General features: G+C 36.1%; 2 protein-coding genes across 6 annotated transcripts in view; one reads left to right on the forward strand and one right to left on the reverse strand.

Annotated features, from left to right (window-relative positions):
• slc15a4 (solute carrier family 15 member 4) overlaps positions 1-5,328 on the reverse strand; it is a 73,334-nt gene extending 68,006 nt beyond the window's left edge. For both annotated transcript variants that reach the window (XM_067395196.1, XM_067395197.1), the window contains exons 1-3: positions 5,132-5,328; positions 4,247-4,870; positions 50-342 (exon numbers count right to left, since the gene is read on the reverse strand). In XM_067395196.1, the coding sequence (XP_067251297.1) occupies positions 50-342; positions 4,247-4,819 (866 nt within the window). In that variant the 5' untranslated portion in view covers positions 4,820-4,870; positions 5,132-5,328. The remainder of the gene's footprint in view (positions 1-49; positions 343-4,246; positions 4,871-5,131) is intronic.
• Positions 5,329-8,786: 3,458 nt separating this feature from the next.
• glt1d1 (glycosyltransferase 1 domain containing 1) overlaps positions 8,787-21,533 on the forward strand; it is a 40,084-nt gene continuing 27,337 nt past the window's right edge. The window contains exons 1-6 of one of the 4 annotated variants that reach the window (XM_067395200.1): positions 8,787-8,898; positions 10,334-10,485; positions 11,297-11,402; positions 14,906-14,957; positions 18,004-18,037; positions 18,126-18,182. In XM_067395200.1, the coding sequence (XP_067251301.1) occupies positions 10,416-10,485; positions 11,297-11,402; positions 14,906-14,957; positions 18,004-18,037; positions 18,126-18,182 (319 nt within the window). In that variant the 5' untranslated portion in view covers positions 8,787-8,898; positions 10,334-10,415. The other 3 variants (XM_067395199.1, XM_067395198.1, XM_067395201.1) reach the window with 3 other exon arrangements.

Below are 21,533 nucleotides of genomic sequence, written 5' to 3' on the forward strand. Positions count from 1 at the left end.
TAAAGTTGATTTCATGTGAACTATTCACTAATATAAGTTTAGCCCTCACCTGAGCAGACTGGGTTCCTTTGGCCCACGTCCACACAGGGCCGAGGCCAGGATCCGGAACATGTCGCTGAAGGCGCTGCCGTCTGCAGTCTTGGAAATAAAAACCGCTCTGCCCAGAATAAAGATGATGAGGGACACCCCGAGGCAGACGGCAGGGATGATGTAGCCAATAGAGAAGCTAATGTTCTGCTGAATATAAGCTACTCCACCCAGTGAGAAGATCGCTCCCAGATTAATGCACCAGTAGAACCAGTTAAAGAACCGCCGTGTTGCCTCCGGACCTCGATCCTTCACCTATAAGGACATACATCAAAAATACAAATTCAATACACTTGCTTGTGAGCTTCCATTCATTTATAAACTGTTAAGCTCAATGAAATAACTGAATGACTGACTTTTTAATTTAGCAATCAAATCACTTTTAAATCCATAATAACTAATTCTATATCTGTTTCTGTGTCAAACAAGGGCAACAGTAACATTAACATAATTTCCAGCTGAAAAAACATTTATTTTTTGACTTGCTTGTGGTTACAAAGTTGCACCTTCAATAACCATATCAACAATCAATACACATTCGCTCAAAATACATGCAGATGTAACCATACAATCAGAGACAAAGATCCCCAACAATCTGAGTAAAAAGTGACAATATATTGAAAGAATTTTCAATTCATTGACCCACTTCCTCAATATTTAAATCAGATCTATGCCCCAATGACACCCAGATGGTACAGCCTGCGGTTCATCTCTTTATTGAATCTAAAAATCACATGACGATCACATGAAGAGACAGCAATTCAACAGACATCAACACTGGCTTAATCCAAGTCATACCCATTTAAAGACTTGCATCGCAAAACAAGGTTTGGTCAACAAAAAAGCATGTCAAATAATCCAGTACAAAAATTATCTGGATAAAAAAATCTGTTATAAACAAGCCAACGAAGACAGATGTCAGTTTTACTTCCTAAGTTTCTAGTTTCGTTTTGTATGTAATGTCTAGTTTGATAGCAGCACATTGCAGAAGATTCTTGCTCATTATCATATGGAGTTTTTAATTAATCATTTAGTCACTGAGCAGGGACACTCCCTCCCCGCCCCCACTGTACTGGGCTACTGTACAGTTTCATGTTACTAAGAGGTCATGTAACAGGGTGAAAGGGGTGCTAATGCATGCACTGTAAACCTGAACAGTACTACAAATGCATAAAGATTGAGTACACTGCAATTAAAGTCTGTTAAATCATTGTAACCCAAAATAATTACATTTTCTGAACAAGGAGTTTAGTTTTATTTTTGTGCAGCTCAACATTTTTTAAGAGACCCTTATATTTAAATTATTATTTTTAAGTTTACTGAGCGACATAAAGTGACTTCATCCATGCACGTCACGTTGTAGTTCTAACCGATGTTATCAGAAGAATCCATTCAATCCAGTTGCAGCACATTTCAAGTTCCCAGCATGCTTTGCGTCACACTGTGTAAGGAGAATAAATGTTCAAATTGAATGTTATTGTGTGTGTTTTTGCACAAGATTAATACAGGGAAAGATTTGTTATTGTTCAATGTCCTGTTATTTTGGCATTTAAATGTGTTTCTGTGATGTTGAAGTTTTTAAGGTTACCATCGTGGTAAAGAGTAGTGCCTGTGGTTACGTTGAAAATGGGCTATGGAACTTCAAGTCTATATATATGTTGATTAACAGTTCATGCAAATGATAGTCTCTTTAGTTACATTAGCGCATGCTGGTATGCTGTTGCTGACACTTAACCGTAAAGTTTAGGTGTTAGTTTATTCAATATTTCTATTTAACTGTAATTAGCCAGTTTGTGTAGTACAAAGTTCTTTTTTTTTTTTTTTAAGTTCTAGTAAAATGACCTTTGAGTTGTTTACTTACATTTTTTGAGTATTCTGAACTTACTGGGTTTTACAACCACTGCATCAAAATAATTGAAATATGAGAAACATTACGAAATATAAACAATAGTTTTAAGTACAGTGAACTTAAACATTAAATAAAATTAACATTTTTCAGTTTGACTTGATTGTTATTTATATTTTTTAATTATTGTTCTCTTCAAAAATTTTAGTTGCTTAACTTAAATTTGAGGTAATTGGTGTCTAAAAATGTGTTGAGTATTCTGAAGCATGTGAAAAAGCATGGCTAAAGCATGGCAGGCATATTTTATTGCACAAATGTTTCTGCACTGTTTTTGCATTCTTTGTACTTTGTGTGAAATAATCTACACTATATCACTAAAAACCTTCCGTTCTCCTCATCACTATAACAAATAAACTTGCATATACAAATTTAGTTATAACCGAATCTGAGAAACAGACCTTAACCATAGAAGCCACTTCAACAAAAGGCATAATTTCGATCTTGTGGGCTGCAAAACGGCTTGTGTCACAAGGCAAAATTACACTCAAAGTACATCAGAAATGTGTGGTATTTGCCTTGTCTTTTTTAAAAGTGAAGCGAAAGTGCCCAAACGTGTGTCCAAATATGAGGAAGCCTTACAAAATGTTGCCAAAAAAGCACATTAACACTTACTGAAATACAGAAACATTCTAATTAAACAGTTAAGTAATGAAGCAACCGATTATTTTGAAATCTAAAATTTCTCACATTGCTACTTTTTTTTTTTTTTAAATATGAAATTCTGAATTTGTTTTAGGCAAAATCCACAGTGTAATGTAGTATATTAAATTTAGTATATATGAAGAAGGTTACTGAGGGTTCAAGTCACAAAATGTAGAACACAATATCAGTAACCTTATTTTCAAGAAAAACCTCACATTATTGCGCTTGTCAATTTAAAGCTCATTTTATGACTGTCAGGTGAGTGGTGTCAGTGTGTTAAAAATACAGCTTAAAGTCCCAGAAACTGACCTACATTTTATTCAAGCACAAACAGAATGCTTGCACTTTTAGACATGACAATGATGAGTAAAATTAAACTTGAAAAGTAAACCCTTAAATTAAAAATGTTTATTCACCATTATTTTCATATGAAACTATTCTGTGGAATACATGTGGAATATCAAAAGTGAATAAGGACTAGGACTGTGGAGCTCCAAAAAGCACCTTTGTGTGAATGTGTCAAATATTATGTGTGCATATGACTTATGCGCCATGTTCTGTCTTAGCGATGTCCGATTTGAGAACAAATCGCTCATTTGATCTTTTCAGAAATTCACTGATCCCATTCACTGTAGCTGTTTGAAAGAAATCAAATAGACCCATTCTCCATTTCAACTTTACAGATTATCAAAAAGATTATAAGTAAACATTGTAACACAAAGCTAGGAATATGGTTTATGAGTTGTATAGATTAAGTAAAAAAAAAAAATAAAAAAAAAAAAGTAAAGTTTAACATTACCAGCCCCCAATGTAAATGGACAAGGGTAACCAGCACATTATTCAAAACATCTCCTTTTGTGCTCCAAAAACAGAAAAAAAGCAAGAAAATCTATACCAGATCCCTAAAAACCACAGAAAAACAAACTCTCTCCACCACAAAAGTATGGAGTCATTGTATCCACAGAAAGAATCAGTCAAGGTTAACCTGAAGCATCCGAAAGATGTTATTGAACAAGCACCAGCAACCATGTCAAAGGTCTTAATATCATTTATAGTTTCATAAAATCCAGACACAGAAGAAAATATTGCTCTGAAAATCAATCCAAGGTTGCGCCCCTGAGATCTGAACCTACTCAAAGTTTAGACAACTCTCCAGATGTAGTGATGTCTGTTCATTACTTCAAGTGTTTTCAATCTTTTAGATGCCACAGATCCCCAAATCCTGTGCCCATCCTAAAATTTAAGCTATGTATTTTCAAGTATAGACCAAATTTTACTGTGAAAAATGGATAATACAAATATGTCTAAAACATTTTTTTGAAAAATATTTTTCTTCATTTTACATAATTACATTTTTTTTTTTTTTTTTACACAAATGTACTGTACTGTTGGATGCATTGTTTATTTTGTTAAATCCATTTATTTACTTTAATAATTGTTTTATTTTATTCAAATGATTTTGTTTATTATGACTAATTAAACATTATTATAAATATATTATAATTTTATTTATTTATTTCCACATTTTTTCTAAACTTTCCCATGGACCTCCTAGAACTCCCTTGCACACCCAGGCATCCCCGGACCCTATTCTGAAAACACCTGTATTACCTGATCTGCCCCGAATGGAGTGATGTTAGACTTCACAGCTCCCACGCCAATGGCCACCAGCACCAGACCACTGTAGATCGCAGGCCCGCAGTACGACGTCCGATTGACGCAGGTCACATTGGCGGGCACTGTCCCGTTTTCAGGAAAACATTCTGCAGGCTGCACTGGGAACGCCATCTCTTCTCCACACAGATAATTCCTGGTTTTATCGCTGGCCACAAAAGGGAAAAGCAGCATCCCTAACAGATAAAGGACTAAACTCAAGGCTATGGTTAAGAACTTGCCAAGGAACGCATCTGCCAGCCAGCCACCAAAGGGCGATATCAAATAAGTGACTCCCATGAAAATCAAGGGGGCCTGGCTGGCCAAAGTGCCCTCCCAATAGAAGGGGCTACCGTTGAGGAAGAGCACCAGGTTTGAGGTGATCCCATAGAAAGCCATTCTCTCTAAAGACTCAGCCAGCAGGATGGCAGCACATGCCAGTCTCCTGCCATTGAACACTGACTCTGATCTGGCTGAAGCCACAGAGTTGTCTAAAAGAGGAGTGCTCTCGTTTACATCTCTGCCAGCCATGGCCTGATATTCCCGTTTCTCAAGAGGTGGTCAGCTGACCAAAATCCAAACCTAAAGGACACAAACAACAACAAAACGATAGTAATTATTTTAAAAGCACGTGATACCAAAAAATACACATGACGCAATAACTGAAATTGAGGAAATAAATCACAACAGGGTCCATTTAAAATACTTCTAATTCTTAGACTTATTTGAGTATTTCAACCGACAATAAAACAACATGAAATGCCGCTGACACGCTGTCAGCAACTTCTATATTTTACTCAGTAAACAAGCTAACAATATTTGCATAAACAGGCGTAAACATACCGTTCTTGTACACTTAGCTCTTCTCCGCATTTAGCTGTTCAGCCCGCGACGTGTTTACTAATGTCCTCGGGATACATGTTATTAAAAATATTATCTTAAAATTTCTAAAAGTCTGACGATATGAAGTTTAGCAATCGGATCTGAGAGTAAACAGCCAGTCACAATACTACCGCGTGACACCGGTTAACTCATAAACGTCAAAGTGACCCGCCCACAGCGCAATTATCAGATCTACACAAGATGTGGATGTGCTTAGCATGTGTCCTGTGAGGAGGATCAGGTTGATCATTTTGTGTACAGGGCGTGAGGAAAAGCATCGCTCAGCTAGCAGAGAGCCAACGGCCATTGCTGATTGGATAAAGGGGAAAGAAAGTCTTTTTTCTATTGGCTGGTATTGCTGCCAATCAATTCTGCACATAAACTTCCTGGTGGTGCCTTGCCTGTCATGTAGGCTACACATTTGAAATACGGTTTGTTTATGGTTATTATTAATATACTTTCGTGGTGTGTGTGTGTGTTTTTGTTAAAATGTTTTGAATAATTTGTAAACTGAGAAAAAATAATATTGACCCCACTAGTATAATTTTTTGTCTTCAAACTCATTTATTCAGGTATTTAGCATATTATCAGTTTGCTTATTATTCTGGAATGTTTTTTTTAGCCTACATAATTTTATACATAAAAGTACATTATATACATAATTATATTCTACTCCTACATTTATAAAGAATCTATTTAGATTCATAATTTAGCTATTAACTATTTATTGTAAATGTATTGTTTATTGATTTCCACAACCTTTTGTGATTTGTTAAAACATTTTTAGTTAATTTACACATACACCTCTATTATTGCTGGGCAACAATATGTTTTATGAATCTTCTGTACATCCATTATTATCACAGTATTTTCTTTGTCAGTTACTCCTAATAGGCCAACTTTGACAATTAAATTATTATTATCAAAGGGTTAGTTCACCCAAAAATGAAAATTCTGTCATTTATTACTCACCCTCATGCCGTTCCACACCCGTAAGACCTTCGTTCATCTTCGGAACACAAATTAAGATATTTTAGTTGAAATCCGATGGCTCCGTGAGGCCTCCATAGGGAGCAATGACATTTCCTCTCTCAAGATCCATTAATGTACTAAAACATATTTAAATCAGGTCATGTGAGTACAGTGGTTCAATATTATTATTATAAAGCGACGAGAATATTTTTGGTGCACAAAAAAAAAAAAAAATGCCTTACAAAGTGATGGCCGATTTCAAAACACTGATTCATGAAGCTTCGGAGCATAAATGAATCGGTGTATCGAATCTGCTGTTCGGAGTGCCAAAGTCACATGATTTCAGCAGTTTAGCGGTTTGACACGTGATCCTAATCATGATTCGATACGCTGATTAATTTATGCTCCGATGCTTCATGAAGCGGTGTTTTTAAATCGGTCATCACTATATAAGTCGTTTTTTTTTTTTTGGCGCACCAAAAATATTCTCGTCACTTTATAATATTAATATTGAACCACTGTACTCACATGAACCGATTTAAATATGTTTTTACTACCTTTATGGATCTTGAGAGAGGAAATGTCATTGCTCCCTTTGAAGGCCTCACAGAGCCATCGGATTTCAATTAAAATATCTTAATTTGTGTTCTGAAGATTAACAAAGGTCTTACGGGTGTGGAACGGCATGAAGGTGAGTAATAAATGAGAGAATTTTCATTTTTGGGTGAACTAACCCTTTGATAATAATATATGGGTCTGTGTGCTGGAAGTGTAGCTCTGTGATTTAGTAATGTTTCCTTTATTAGTCATTAAGGTTATGATGTCCTTGCTCATTTTGTATTATTCTCATGAATAGTGAACTGCTGAACTCATAAATTAAGTTGATCAAATGTAAAAGTGTTTGAGTGTCAGTCATGTAGACTGACAGATCACACGGACAGGATCCCTTAGAACAGAACTAGAGCTGCTCGGCTTCATGTAGCTGACAGACTTTTAAGGATCAAGAGGTGAATAAAACTTTCCCAACTTTAGCCTTCTTTTCTTATTCATACCCATTAAAATGTATGAAATTCATGAACTCAATTTCAAACGGTCTGTACTATAAGGAAGTGCCAGTGGCAATTTGCTGTGGTATGATAACACTATATGAAAGTCAGCACGTCCCTCATTCACAGCTCCTCTCCCTCATGAGAACTGACTACAAGACTATTGAACATACCAGTTATGTGTTTGCTGTTGATTAATAAGCAAACTCTCTCTCTCTCTCTCTCTCTCTCTCTCTCTCTCTCTATATATATATATATATATATATATATATATATATATATATATATATATACTCTATATACTCTATATTACTTTCTCAATAGTTTCAGTGCACTCTGTGGTTCTTCCAACAAAGATGATATGTGACTCAAAATGACAGAATAAAATACAATATTTCTTAAACAGAGAGAGTGAGAAAATTACACATTTGCCAACTGTTAAAACAAGACAATGAACTGAGGAAAACTGAGGGCTTAAACACACAGAGGAAGATCATTAACGAAACAGGGAACTGGTGAGGACTAATCATAAACCAACTAATAACACAGACAAAACAGTGACAAAGAAAACCATGACTAGAAACTAAACACAATAAAAATGAAACTGAACACAGATTGACTGAGAAAATTCTTCTCTTTTTACTGTTTTTTTTTATCAAATTTGATATTATTGATGCAGCCCTTTTGAGCATATAGACTATTTGACCGGTATAATGTGTTTTTGTGTGTGTGTGTGTGTGCCATTTATTACTCACCCTCATGTCATTCTACTCCTGTAAGACCTTTGTTCGCGATGAGAATACTCGACTTTTCAACAATATCTATCTAATCTTTTGTTTTGAATCAGTGATTCGGATCGCGTGTCAAACTGCCACACTGCTGAAATATCGTGACTTTGGTGCTCCGAACCACTGATTCAAAACAAAAGATTCGAAGCAGTGTTTTGAAATCGCCCATCAGATATGGTTGAAAAGTCGTTATTTAGTTTTTTTTGGCACACAAAAAGTATTCTTGTCACTTTATAATATCAAGGTAGAACCACTGAACTCACATAAACTGTTTTAAATATGTTAGTACATTTCTGGGCATTTGAAAGTGTAACTTGCTGTCTATGGAGGCCTCACTGAGCCATCAGATTTCATCAAAGATATCTTAATTTGTGTTCAGAAGATGAACGAAGGTGTAGAAAGACATGAGGGTGAGTAATAAATGGCATTATTTTCATTTTTGGGTGAACTAACCCTTTAAATAATTTTATACTGTTTCAGGGAAAGGAAGTTTTTACAGAAAAGAAAACAGAATGTGATATTGTTGTGATAATTTGATAAAAAAACATGGCATTTCATTTACCATTGCACTTATTTACTTACTTTATTTTAATTAATTAATTTATTTATTAATAATTTTTATTATTTAAAAAAAAAAAAAAAGGGACATGATACAGCATTTTAGACTATATTTTATAGCTAACATTTCCAAGGCTTGGTCCACAATCCACACGGATCATGTACACTCGAAATTATTAGTAAATATATTCATATATATTTTTAGATATGATTGGTGCCTCATTTTTTTCTTTTTACCGTTGCACCCACTATAGTTCCGTGTTTCCGGAGGGTCTTCTTTTCAAACGGACCTGTGCTAAAATAAACTCCACGCGTGTCGGTCAGGAGGAGGCTGGTCTCTGACGTGACAGCATGAGATTAACAGGTCAGGTCAAGAGAGGAGCACATTGTCCGTCTGCTGGCAGGCGCTCTCGCTTTGTTTAGCGTCAGCATTTTCTGACCACACGCTGAAATGCGCGTGCTCTTCCTAGCCTGCTTAAGTCCTAAAACAGGGAACTGTACCACTGCCGAAAGAATAAGGTACAGTAACATCGCTGTTTGATTAGCGAAACCAGGAAGTATCACAGTCCTCCATTAATCCTCAGCTCTGACAACACAGCTTATCCTGGTACTGTTAATCCTGTAAGGCGATCATTTTTCAAGTGAAGCGAAATTTTACGTCTTAAATCAACCTGTAGTACATTATATATCTGCGTAATACGTGTTCAACACCATTGTGAAGATATTTTCCGTTGACGTGTTGTACAAATAAGTAACGTTACCATGTTTTTTGGACATGTAGCCTACTGTACAATGGTAATATCATAGTATTCTTTGAAATAGGCTACTATGCAAATGCCATGGTTTATATGAAAGTACCATGGTATGTTGTTTTGACTTTTAATCATTCCCATGATATAAATTGTTGATATTAGGAATGGAATTTCCACTAGTAAAAAAATATGGCAAGCCATTTTGACTTTTATATGTTAGTTTCTGATATCATGAATGTGATTGTTACAAGTAAGAAAGCATATGAGAGGCCATTCAAGACATATTTCAAACTTTACTCGCACATACAATATCAAACTCTCATACTATAGTGACAATCAAGTTATTGATATCAAAAATTGACATTGTTACTTGTACCAATTCAATTGTTGATATCAAGAATAGATATTTGCACTAGTAACAAAGTGATTTATGATATAAACAATTATTATTTTTACTAGTAAGAATTGTATCTCTGATATGCGAAACTGGAATTATTGATATCAACAACTGAATTTGAATGGCAGTCTATGGTGACATTTCACTAGTGAAAGTACAGTTACAATAATTATAGTTTTTCACTAGTGGAAATGCAATTTTTGGTATCAAAAATTAGCTTTTTAACTAGTGAAAATTTAATTGTTGATATCAAGAATTAACATTGTTATTAGTGTAAATTTAATTCCTGATATTAAAAATTGAATTGTTGATATTAAGACATCTTGATATTAAAAAAATGCAATTTTAACTTGGAAAAAAACTTTTTTTTTTTTTTTTTTTGCTATTGGAAATCTAATTCCTGATATCAAAAATCTTTCCCTATCAAGAATTATCATTTTAACTAGTAAAACTTGAATTCTTGATATCAGCAATTCATATCCTGGAAATGACTAAAAGTCAAAACAGCTTGCTATAGTACCATGGTATTACCATCATTGTATCATGATACTGCCATAGTAAGTTTTGTAGAGAGTGTTATTAAAGAACAGAACCACATTATTACAGAGAATGAAATGCTGATATATACTGTGTGCGTGTTTGGATTGCAGAAATCACATTGTGGCTGCAGGACATACTTGTGTACTGTATGATACAAGAGAGTTCAATTCTGCCTCTGATGTATCATCCCTGATGACGCAAGAGCCACGGTTCGAGGCTGCACTGGCCATTCATCTTTTCAAAGGAGGCAGGCTTCTTTTAGGTGACATGTCCCCCGGCCTCTCTCTTTGTTTTCACTATTAGTGAGAACAACTTGCACATGCAATTGATTTTATGCAGAGGTTGTGCACCACAGCCTAACCTACACACACACGCACACACTGTACACACATCTGGCTTGTCTCATTAGTGTTACTATCCACATCTATCACACAATTTTTGATTTCACCGATGATAGATATATTGGAAATACCTTCTATAAGGTAAAAAAAATATTTTTTTTTTTTTATGTGAGTGACTATTGATAGATATTGAATTGTTCATGCTCATTTCTGCTGATATTAACAATCAGATTACCTTTGTAGTCATCTAGTCCACAACAAAGGTAATATTTAATAACACTAATAGCTTAATTTTATATGTAGCAATGTAGATATATACTATTACCATAGTATATATCAGAGTACTGTGGTATTACCATCTGATTTCATCGCTGTACCATAGTAGCCATTCATATAATTCATGTTAACCACTTCTGTTATCAATTTATGGCATTAATTAAAAAAAAAACTGTAGTATGTTGACTGATGTATTATGCAAGCTTACTAACAGAATGTCTTATTCAGACTGAAGGCTTCTTCTCCCTCACTTCCCTAAGATATGGCAGTTTTTTGAGTCATTGCTTAAGTGTCCACTCTATGGATGACTACTCTCCCCTCTGGCAAGATAAACACACTGTTTCATGCCTCAAAGACTTTCCGCACTCTAAGGATTTAAAAAGTTGAACTTCAGTGGAGGTGAATAAATAAACTAAGGGATTTACGTCTTTGTTGTGAATTTTCATTTCTCTGCAGATCTTGGAGTGCCGTTTGGAGTGGTGTTTGGAGGGACGGATGTCAACGAGGACGTAAAGGATGAGCACAAGCGAGCTGTGATGGAGGAAGTTTTGCGCAAGGCCAGGTCAAATTTACTCTGTCCCTGATGAAAGCTGCCATTTTATCCTGCTTCCCTGCTCTAGTCAGCTATAATTAATAATTAAATTTCTGTCATAATTTATGATCCATTTCAATCCTCTATAACTTCCTTTATGTGGAACACAAAAGAAGAGTTTTTAAAGAATGTACAGGTTGTTCTTCTCATAAATACAATATATTATATAGTATGTGACTATAGTCCACAAGTCAAATGGTGCATTTGCATCTTGTTTGATACTTGAAATCTCTAGTACTCTAGTAGTTTTTTTTTTTTTTTTTTTTAATGCAACAAGATAAAGAATGTCATACAAGTTTGGAGCGAGGGGTGAGTAAATTATTTTTAACTGGTGGTGAACTATATAAAAAGGATTATGTAAGATTACAAGTGTATTGTTAATCTCTGCATCTGAAATTAGTCTTTAATTAGTAGTCTAATGATCTTTTAAATATTGGAGACAATCATCCATGATGTACTTAAAAGGGTTTTGATCTTAACTAGGTTGTAGTCCTGATTGATCTATATTGTGTGTGTGTGTGTGTGTGTATACACTGGTTAGGCTTAACATTATGAGCACTGGCAGTTGAAGTGAATAACACTGATTATCTCTTCATCTTGGCACCTGTTAGTGGGTGGGATATATTAGGCAGCAAGTGAACATTTTGTCCTCAACATTGATGTGTTAGAAGCAGGAAAAATGTAAGGATTTGAGCGAGTTTAACCAGGCCCAAATTGTGATGGCTAGATGACTGGATCAGAGCATCTCCAAAACTGCAGCTCTTATGGGGTCTTCCCGGTCTGGAGTGGTAAGGATCTATCAAAGGTGGTCCAAGGAAGGAACAGTGGTGAATCGGTGATGGGGTCATGGGCGGCTGAGGCTCATTGATGCTCATGGGGAGCGAAGGCTGGCCCGTGTGGTCCGATCCAACAGATACTGTAGCTCAAATTGCTCAAGAAGTTAATGCTGGTTCTGATAGAAAGGTGTCAGAACACACAGTGCGTCACAGTTTGTTGCGTATGGGGCTGCATAGCCGCAGACCAGACAGGGTGCCCATGCTGACCCCTGTCCACCGCTGAAAGTGCCAACAGTGAGCATCAGAACTGGACCATGGGGCAATGGAAGAAGGTGGCCATGTCTGATGAATCATGTTTTCTTTTACATCACGTGGATGGCCGGGTGCGTGTGCGTCACTTACCTGGGGAACACATGGCACCAGGATGCACTATGGGAAGAAGGCAAGCCGGCAGAGGCAGTGTGATGCTTTGGGCAATGTTCTGCTGGAAAACCTTGGGTCTTGCCATCCATGTGGATGTTACTTTGACACGTACCACCTACCTAAGCATTGTTGCAGACCATGGAAAGATTGAAACGATATTCCCTGGTGGCTGTGACCTCTTTCAGCAGGATAATGTGCCCTGCTACAAAGCAAAAATGGTTCTGGAATAGTTTGAGGGGCACAGCAATGAGTTTGAAGTGTTGTCTTGGCCTCCAAATCCCCCAGATCTCAATCCAATCGAGCATCTGTGGGATGTACTGAGCAAACAAGATCCATGAGGCTCCACCTCAAAACTTACAGGACTTAAGTGATCTGCTGCTAACATCTTGGTGTCAGATACCACAGCACACCTTCAGGGGTCTTGTGGAGTCCATGCCTCGATGGGTCAGGGCTGTTTTGGCAGCAAAATGGAGACACAATATTAGGAAGGTGGTCATAATGTTATGCCTGATCGGTGTATTTGTATGTCTGAATGTCTCCTCCATGAGCTTTGTGTTTTTGTCAGAATAGATCAAGGCTCTTTGAGAGGGGGTTGTTGATTAGTATTTAATCTCAAATTATTGTTTATGTCCAAAACTACACTGCTGTTCAAAAGTTTGGGGTCTGTATGATTTTTAAAATATTTCTTATTTTAGGTTGTTTTTTTTTTTTTAATCAAAAATACAGTAAAAACAGAAATATTTTGAAATATTTTTACAATTTAAATTAACTGTTCTGTTTCAATATATTTTCAAATTTAATATAATTCTGTGTTGGTAAAGCTGAATTTTCAGCATCATTACTTCAGTCTTCAGTGCCACATGATCCTTCAGAAATCATTCTAATATGCTGTTTTGCTGCTCAAGAAACATTTCTTCTTATTATCGATGTTCAAAACAGTTGTGCTGCTTAATTGATATTTTTCCAGGATTCTTTGATTAATAGAAAGTTTAAAAGAACATTATTTATTTATTTATTATATTTATTATAATATTATACAGGTAATTGGTTTTTACTCTCACAAAAAAAAAAAAAGAAAGAGAACTTTTTTTCACCAAACTTTTGAACGGTATTATTTTTATGCTCTCTTTATGCTCTCTCTATTTAATGCTCTCTTTTCATCCTCTAGTGGGCCTTTGGCCTAAAAGTTTGATAGGATCAGGTATCATTATGTGGCATTCTCCTCCTTTTTATCAATAATACATCTGTACCCAGAGCCTGCCAGCTATAGTTTCAATTCATTAGCCAGGTGTTATAGATTCTTGTGGTCTGTTTGATTAGTACAGACAGATTCACACCCTTTTGACAGTCTTGTGGGAATAATTGTCACTAGGGAGCATAAGAGCCCTGCCACTTCAAACACATCTCTCAGAGAAGACCCCCTGCTGCTGCTGCCGTTACTGACTAACCTTCACATCTCCTGAAAGGGAGAGATGAGGGACAAGAGATGATGAAGAGGAGATGTAGGGAAACCCATGGGGTTTAGTTGCAGTCATTTGGCAAAAAAAAACACAACACTCTGTCTGCTTTTTCTTTATTCAACCCATGAAAAATCAAAAAGGGACCTTATGTCTTATGTATGTGTGCGTGTGTGTATTTGTTTTGAGTTTGAATAAAGGAAGCTTTAGGATGAGGCTTGACAGCAAGACGGAGGCATAAGACCAAACCTTATGAATTTTTGTTTCTCGAATATATACTAATACAGGGAGCTTCAAAAGACCTCATTGAAAATCGGGGATATAAAATGCTATTTAAAATAGAAATAAACAATGTTTTGAGAAATGTAAAACAAAAAATGGAATACATTGTCATTTTCTAGGTCACTTTTAAAATAAAAAGCATTTCTGAAATTCAGTTTTTTTTTTTTTTTTTTTTTTTTTTACAAAAATGTATTTTCATAATTTTTACACTGACAACATAATTGGTTATGAAAATAGGTTTTTGATTTAAAAAAAATCTTCCTCCTCCTCATCATCCTGACTTTAAGCAATTCTCAGGGATTGCGTTGCGGTGCTTTTATTTGCGTGGCTTGACTTGTTTGATTTCCAGATTTTTGGTGAGCGCTGACAGCTTTGATGTCTGAGAAAGTGTGGAATTGCGGCGAAATGAAAGCGGTTGAACACAGTCACTGGGGTGTACATCACTATCACAACCCTGTGAAGAAATCTGACTTTTCATGTTTCTTTACATGTTAAACGTGTCAACTCACTTGCTTCATCTCTGTCTCGCATACAGGTTTGCTGTAGCGTTCACTGATGCACTGAAAGAACAGGCTGAGGCGCTCCTGGTAAGAAATGTTTGGTTTACAGCTCCAGGTTCATAAGAATGCTGTTGTTAACATGTCAGAACAAACTCTCTGCTAGTGTCAGAAACCCTAACCTTTCACTTAATATATATGAACTGCAGTTCTGAGTGCAGTGAAAAGTGCTTGAACACTTGGAAGTTAATATGAAATCATAATTGATAGTATTTCACCTTTTAATGTACAAGGTAGACTGTCCTGGTCTTAAAACAAGGAATGGTGTGGTAATTTTTAGTACTTTTTTGTAAATGTTGTTATAAGAAAGATGTACACTACTGTTCAAAAGTTTTAGAAATTGATACTTTCAGCAAGGATGAATTAGATTGATGAAAAGTGACAAACATTTAAAAATACATTTATTTTTCAAATAGATCCTGAAAAATGTATTGACATTAGTGCCAAATAGGGGTATAATGGTTCTCTTTTAAAAAACTGTTCTCCATACTGTTCGGCACGCACTTGCACCGCAGTTCATGTCATATCTGATGAAGCATACGCATCTATAATATGATTTGTTGAAAATAAGTAAAACAGACAGACAGAGTTAGGCAAATGTATGTTTCTGTCGATGGACATGCATCATGGCTTGTCAATCACTGCCATTACGTTCCTTTTGAGAGAAGTGCGTGCTCCAGTAACTTTCCACAGGCGCCGCATGCAATGTTTTTGTCAGGAGTAACAACTGCAGATTATGAGTTACCTGCGGTGAGTCCGACATAATGAATCCACTAACACGACACAGCGAATGCCGGTGGTAAACACTCACGTTCCAATACTCATGCACGAGTTTTGGGAGGCGTTCCCTCGAAATGAGCTGTGAAGGAGGGGGTTGTTCTTACGCATGCGCTCATTTTGGAAACTCACTAACAGTCTTTGGTTTCTCAGTCGTTGAAAACATCCTCTGTAGCACCTTTAAGCTGTCATAACCCTGGTGAGACCTGAACAGCACGTTGCTATCTGTTTAAACTAAACTCATTTAAGCCTTGCCAGTTTAAACATCCGAGCACAAGACGCGAAAGAGAACTCATGCTCACGCTGTGAGAAGATTTGTGCGCTCATCTGAAGCTCACGTGGAAGCGCGTGTACAGCGTGCAAATACTGAGTTCTCTTTCAAGTCTTGCACTTGAACAAATTCACAAAAAAAAAAAAAAACTGTCAAAATGCCCGTTTTTGCAAGTATCCTAGCAAACATAATGGGTTATGAGGTGAACTTAAACACTTGTTCAGTTCATGTACTGATCTGTTCATTGTCTTAAAGTGACAGCGGCCTAATATTCCTTCTGTCTGCATGTGTTTTTATTGTTAATCAAACAACAAAAGACAAGGAAATCACTCACTGCTCTTGACTTGATAGCTTTTGTAACATAATTAATAATGATTAATCTTTATTTAATTTATACAGTGAAGATTATATGCAATGTTGTTTTACATTTGATTGCTTGACCTGAAAGCTACCATTAGATACCTGAAAAACCTGAAAAGGTTTGCGTTGTTGCTTGTACAGTAGTTTGATTATTTGTTCTAATTTTCTTTATTTTTATTTAACATTAGTCCTTTTCCCTGAACATAGCAAATACAGAACCATACCGAAACCATGACCGTAAAACCGTGATTAAAAACCGAACCATGAGTAATTTGAACCGTTACACCCCTAGTGCCAAATCAACATATTAAAATGATTTCTGAAGGATCACGTGACAATAAAGACTGGAGTAATTGCTGAAAATCCAGCTTTGACATCACAGGAATAAATTTAGGAATTAAATAAAATAAAGTTAATTTAAATTGTAATAATTATAATGCTGTTTTTACCAGACTTGGTGGACATAAGAGACTCCAAGACCCCAATCTTTTGAACAGTAGTAGTAGGGAAATGCCCTAATTAAGCTTGCACATTGAAAGGATATTGAGTAAATGTAGAAACAAATATGTTAAATATGTGCTAGTGTTCATTTCTAATGGGATTCTAGAGGAGGGAAAAAATAAGAGAGACAGCTACTGCGCTAGCTGATGCTATAAATACAACAGAAGGATTTAACGGCTACAAATGCAATATCCTGCTTTGCATCCTATAATAGCACAGCATTAAAATCACTATTTTCATCATGTTTTATCCTCAAATGAAACCCCAGACACACATGCACACATGTGAAATGTCAAGGCAGACAGGATGTCTCTGTCACACACACACCAGGGGTCTCCCTCTCCCTGGACTGATAACATCCAGCCAATTTCCCCTCCATCTGTGTGGAATTATCCAGCCATTTACATATTATTCTTTTATTACCTTCCTTCTGCTATATTGTTTGTTTTTTTTTTGTTTGTTTTTTTTCCTCCATTTGTTTTGGGCAAATCATAGAGATGGATATTTTCTGCTATTAGCCAAGGACATGTTTCGGGCATGAACTTTTAACACGAATAACTCTATTATCATAAAAAGAGAAATTCTAATGGTTGACATTTAGTTTTATTGTCATCTGCAAGGCTTCCAGGGTCACAAAACCCTATAAAATATCAGGACATGTAAAAATTGTGTAGAAAAAAATGCTAATCTAATATAGTGAAAATAGAAAAAAATATATTGTAATTGTTTACATTACTATTAACAGTGAGAAATACATTCTTACTGCATTTATTAACTTTTTTTAATGATGGTTAAAATGTTCATGTTAGTTCACACTGCATTAACTAATGTTAACAAAATGCAAAATGTATTAGTACATTTTGAGATTAACATTAATTAAGATTAATAAATGCTGTAGAAGTATTGTTCATCATTAGTTCATGTTAACTAATGTTAATAAATGAAACCTTATTGTAAAGTGTAATCATTTCTTTCCAAAATGTTTACACTTTATTTTGGTTTTATAGAAAATAATGTTATGATTATTATTATTTTTAGAAATCAGTAGTCATGAACCAGTGGAGAAGTCATGGAAATTAATTTGTCAGAAGGTTGGGAACCCTTATCGTACACTAATAATAATCTCCAGTAGGGGGCTAACATTTCTTTCTTGACCATTTTTTCCAGGTATGTGAGAGCAAGATCTATGTTCAGCCTCAAGGTAGAGTTTATTAATACTGCATGTTTTCTGATGGCATTACATTAAAGGTGTATGATATAATTTTTGAAATGTCTGCATATGTTTTCAGGAATTGAGACCAAAGTGGCATTAAATTTCAGCTGGAGCGACTTCTTACACTGCACAGGTGCAACACCTTCACCAATACTCTTCTCCCCTCCACTTAATAGCCTACACCATTAAATATACAATATACATATAGATCAGTATAGAACAGTATTTAGATACATTTTCAGACAGTGTTTGATTAATACCTTGACATGTGCATTCATCATCATCCCTCTCAAACGCTCTGTGATAATTTTGATAAGCAACAGACGTCACCCTATTACATATACATGTGGTGTTCAGGCCTCAACACACTTGAACTCAAATAGGCTCAAGAGCACTCAAAACTTGATTAGAGGCAACCTGAGTGCCTGCCAGGAGTGAAGAGGTTGTGCATTTGAGTGAGTCTATACATGCATAACATGCATAATTATTTGGAGATGTGACAACACGGTAAAGAAAGACAACTTTAGAAAAAACAAAGATGTATTTATATTTGTGATATCTCTTACATTGTTTGCCTGTTTTGTGATTTAAAGGATAGGTTCACCTTCAAATGAAAATAACCACAAGCTTTACTCACTCTCAAGCCATCCCAGGTGTAAATTCATTATACAATTTAGAGTGATCTGTTATCAGAGGGGACTGAGTCCAAATTATTTAATTTTAGAAATGTACATATTCAAATCATGCAGTTAGCTAACAATGTGCTAATTTCCGCATGCAAGTTACGAAGAAAGTGTAATTTTTTTGTCCTCTTTTGACATTTTTATCCTCATTTCAAAATTATTGTCCTTATTTTTGTTCATTTTTGTTCTTATTTCTTCCAGGGGTGGGATAGGTTAGGTGGTTAAATTTATGGGCTTTTTCAGATCTTTCAATCTAGTGAAATAAGCTTGTGCTATTTACATACAGTATGAACGTGACCGGAGACAACAGAAATACAGAGAGCAGCAGCTTTCTGCTCTGATAGTCGCAAGACCACGATGAAGGCGGTGAGTTAGAAATCAGGAATGGTGAGAGAAAATTGTGTTTGGTACATTTTTCATCTTCAGCCAGCAAACTACGTTTACACTACGAAAGCAATCCGATCAGAATTTTCGTCTACCTCTGGAAGTGGCCAAAAGTGGACAAACTCAAATCGATTTAGGAAACAGATTGATGAAAACGGTTCTCAATGTCCGGTTTAAACAAGGCCATAGATAGGCTATACCTTTTTAAAAATTTGTCTCTACAAATTTTTTTGAAAAAAGTCTCTTATGCTCACCAAGGCAGCATAATACAATAAACCAGTAATGTTGTGAAATATTACAATTTGAAGTAACTGTTTTCTATTTTACTATATTTAAAATGTTATGGCAAAACTCAAATCAAACCAAATGGCTTTTTGTTTATTTATTAGACTGTGCAACCAAACAACCATGATATTCCACAAAAATATTTCACAAAAAAAGTGAAAAAAGAAAAAAGTTGTTGTCAAAGTGGTTAATTCTCAGAAAAACTGCTGTCTCATTTGTCTCAAATGCAACTTGATTTAATATTTTGTATGTAATGCAGTGGCATTCAAGTGTGACTTAAAGTGTCCAAAAGGGTCCAAATACCTTTGGGGCTGCTGTATATCGGCCCATCACTAATGAAAAGACCCAATTCCTAGGAACATGCTGCTTTATGCTATAAAAAGCTACATGTGCAAAGACTGGTTCTAGGCCCAGAATATCTAATCCATTCTCCTGAGCTCATTTGCTGGCATGTCGGAGTAATCTGCTCCAGTGCGCCTGCTGCTCCGCATTGAAGATTGATCTCTACATAAGCCCATGCTTGTTTGTGGAGACCCCTGGGGCTGGTGCCACCACTCTGAGATCAGTCGACACAAGCCTCAGCAGCTCTATCAAAGCAGGTGCTCTGACCTCCTACCACGTTGAGTGCATGCTGAAGTGGATGATGGGATAGCTGAGATGTCATCCCTGCATCACAACCAGGTTGGAGGTCTAGTTGTGTAGGAGTTTTTTAGGTGGAGCGAGTTTTCACATGACAGAGAAGATCTGGGTGGTCCTCTGGGATTGTGCAGTATAGACCCCCTCATTGCACTGGTGATGATGAGAGTCACGCCTGCAGGGGCTCATGGGAAATGAGGTCTTGATGCAGAGATGGTTTAGTGTTCTCAGGGATGTGAGTGGCAAGAGTGAAGTTTTGTTTCTTTTATTCTTCTGAGGCTTTGAGCTGTCTGGAGGTGTAAGTATTGCTGGAGGGGTTGACGGTAGTGGGAAAACAGAATTCAGAGGAACTTCTCACTAGGTCATTGAGCTCCTCAATGAGACTGTGTTTTCTGCTACAAATCACATTTTTACTGTGACATTTAATTTTAAATAAGTTAAAGTGCCCCTATTATGCTATTTTAAAGTTTCCTAATTTTGTGGAGATCTTCTACAGTAGATTTACCTTTATCCAAGGTAAAAAAAAAAATAAAAAAAAGTAGGCTCCTTTCCCAGAGCCTACTTTGCTCTGATTGGACAGATGGCCCAGTCTGTTGTGATTGGTCGACCACTTACATTGCGTGTCAGAAATGAAACGCTGATCACCAGATCTGAATTTCAGCTCAGCAGGCTTCCACAGTTCTTGTATAGACAGTGATATTAACAGTAAGGATGGCATCAGTTTTACCGTATCAATTTGAGCCCTTGTCCTCATCCTTTGGAAGTGCATGCAAAGTGGATTTGCTTTTGCAGTGCTGAAAACAGGGCCTTCTCGCATTTCGACAACATAAACCAAACTCTTTCAGACCTCAGTTACAACTACAGTGTTTCAAGGTGGGTCAGAGTAGATGTTGTTTGTGAGCAGCCAGTGAAGACCATAGGATTTGTTACAAGCGTACATAGGAAGTAAGACGGGCATTACTCACGACTCGTTTCAGGCTCTTCAGAATAATTTTTTTTTCTTTTGGAGAGATAACTCCATTTATCGGGCACTTTGATCTTTGAAATGTACATTCACAAACAGCTATATTATACACTACATGAAAAATAATACCCTACAAAGCATGATAGGGGCACTTTAGTTGTTATTGGAAGCACTTTTTGAAGATGTTATGAAAGTATTAAGTTGCAACCTTTGACTAATTATACACGTAGTTCACATTAAGTCTGTGTGATTAATTGAAATAAATGAAATCACAATATGATTTTTTGTGATAATGAATTTTAAAGGTTTTGAAAGGTTGTGTCTAAATATATCCACTTTGTGTTTCGTTGTGAAACATGGCACTGTGTTCTTTTACACGTGTACAGCTCATGAGCTGGTGTTTTCAGTGTTTTGGAGCAGTTCTCAGTAAATGCTGCTCCACATGAACTCTTTATATCTGCTCTGAGTTTGAGTTGTTTATAATGTACATTTGGGAACGCAGTGTGCCTTTCCATACTTGTAATGAGAAGAG

The sequence above is a fragment of the Chanodichthys erythropterus genome, chromosome 9 (genome assembly GCF_024489055.1).
Source record: "Chanodichthys erythropterus isolate Z2021 chromosome 9, ASM2448905v1, whole genome shotgun sequence".
Taxonomy (NCBI): Eukaryota; Metazoa; Chordata; class Actinopteri; order Cypriniformes; family Xenocyprididae; genus Chanodichthys; species Chanodichthys erythropterus.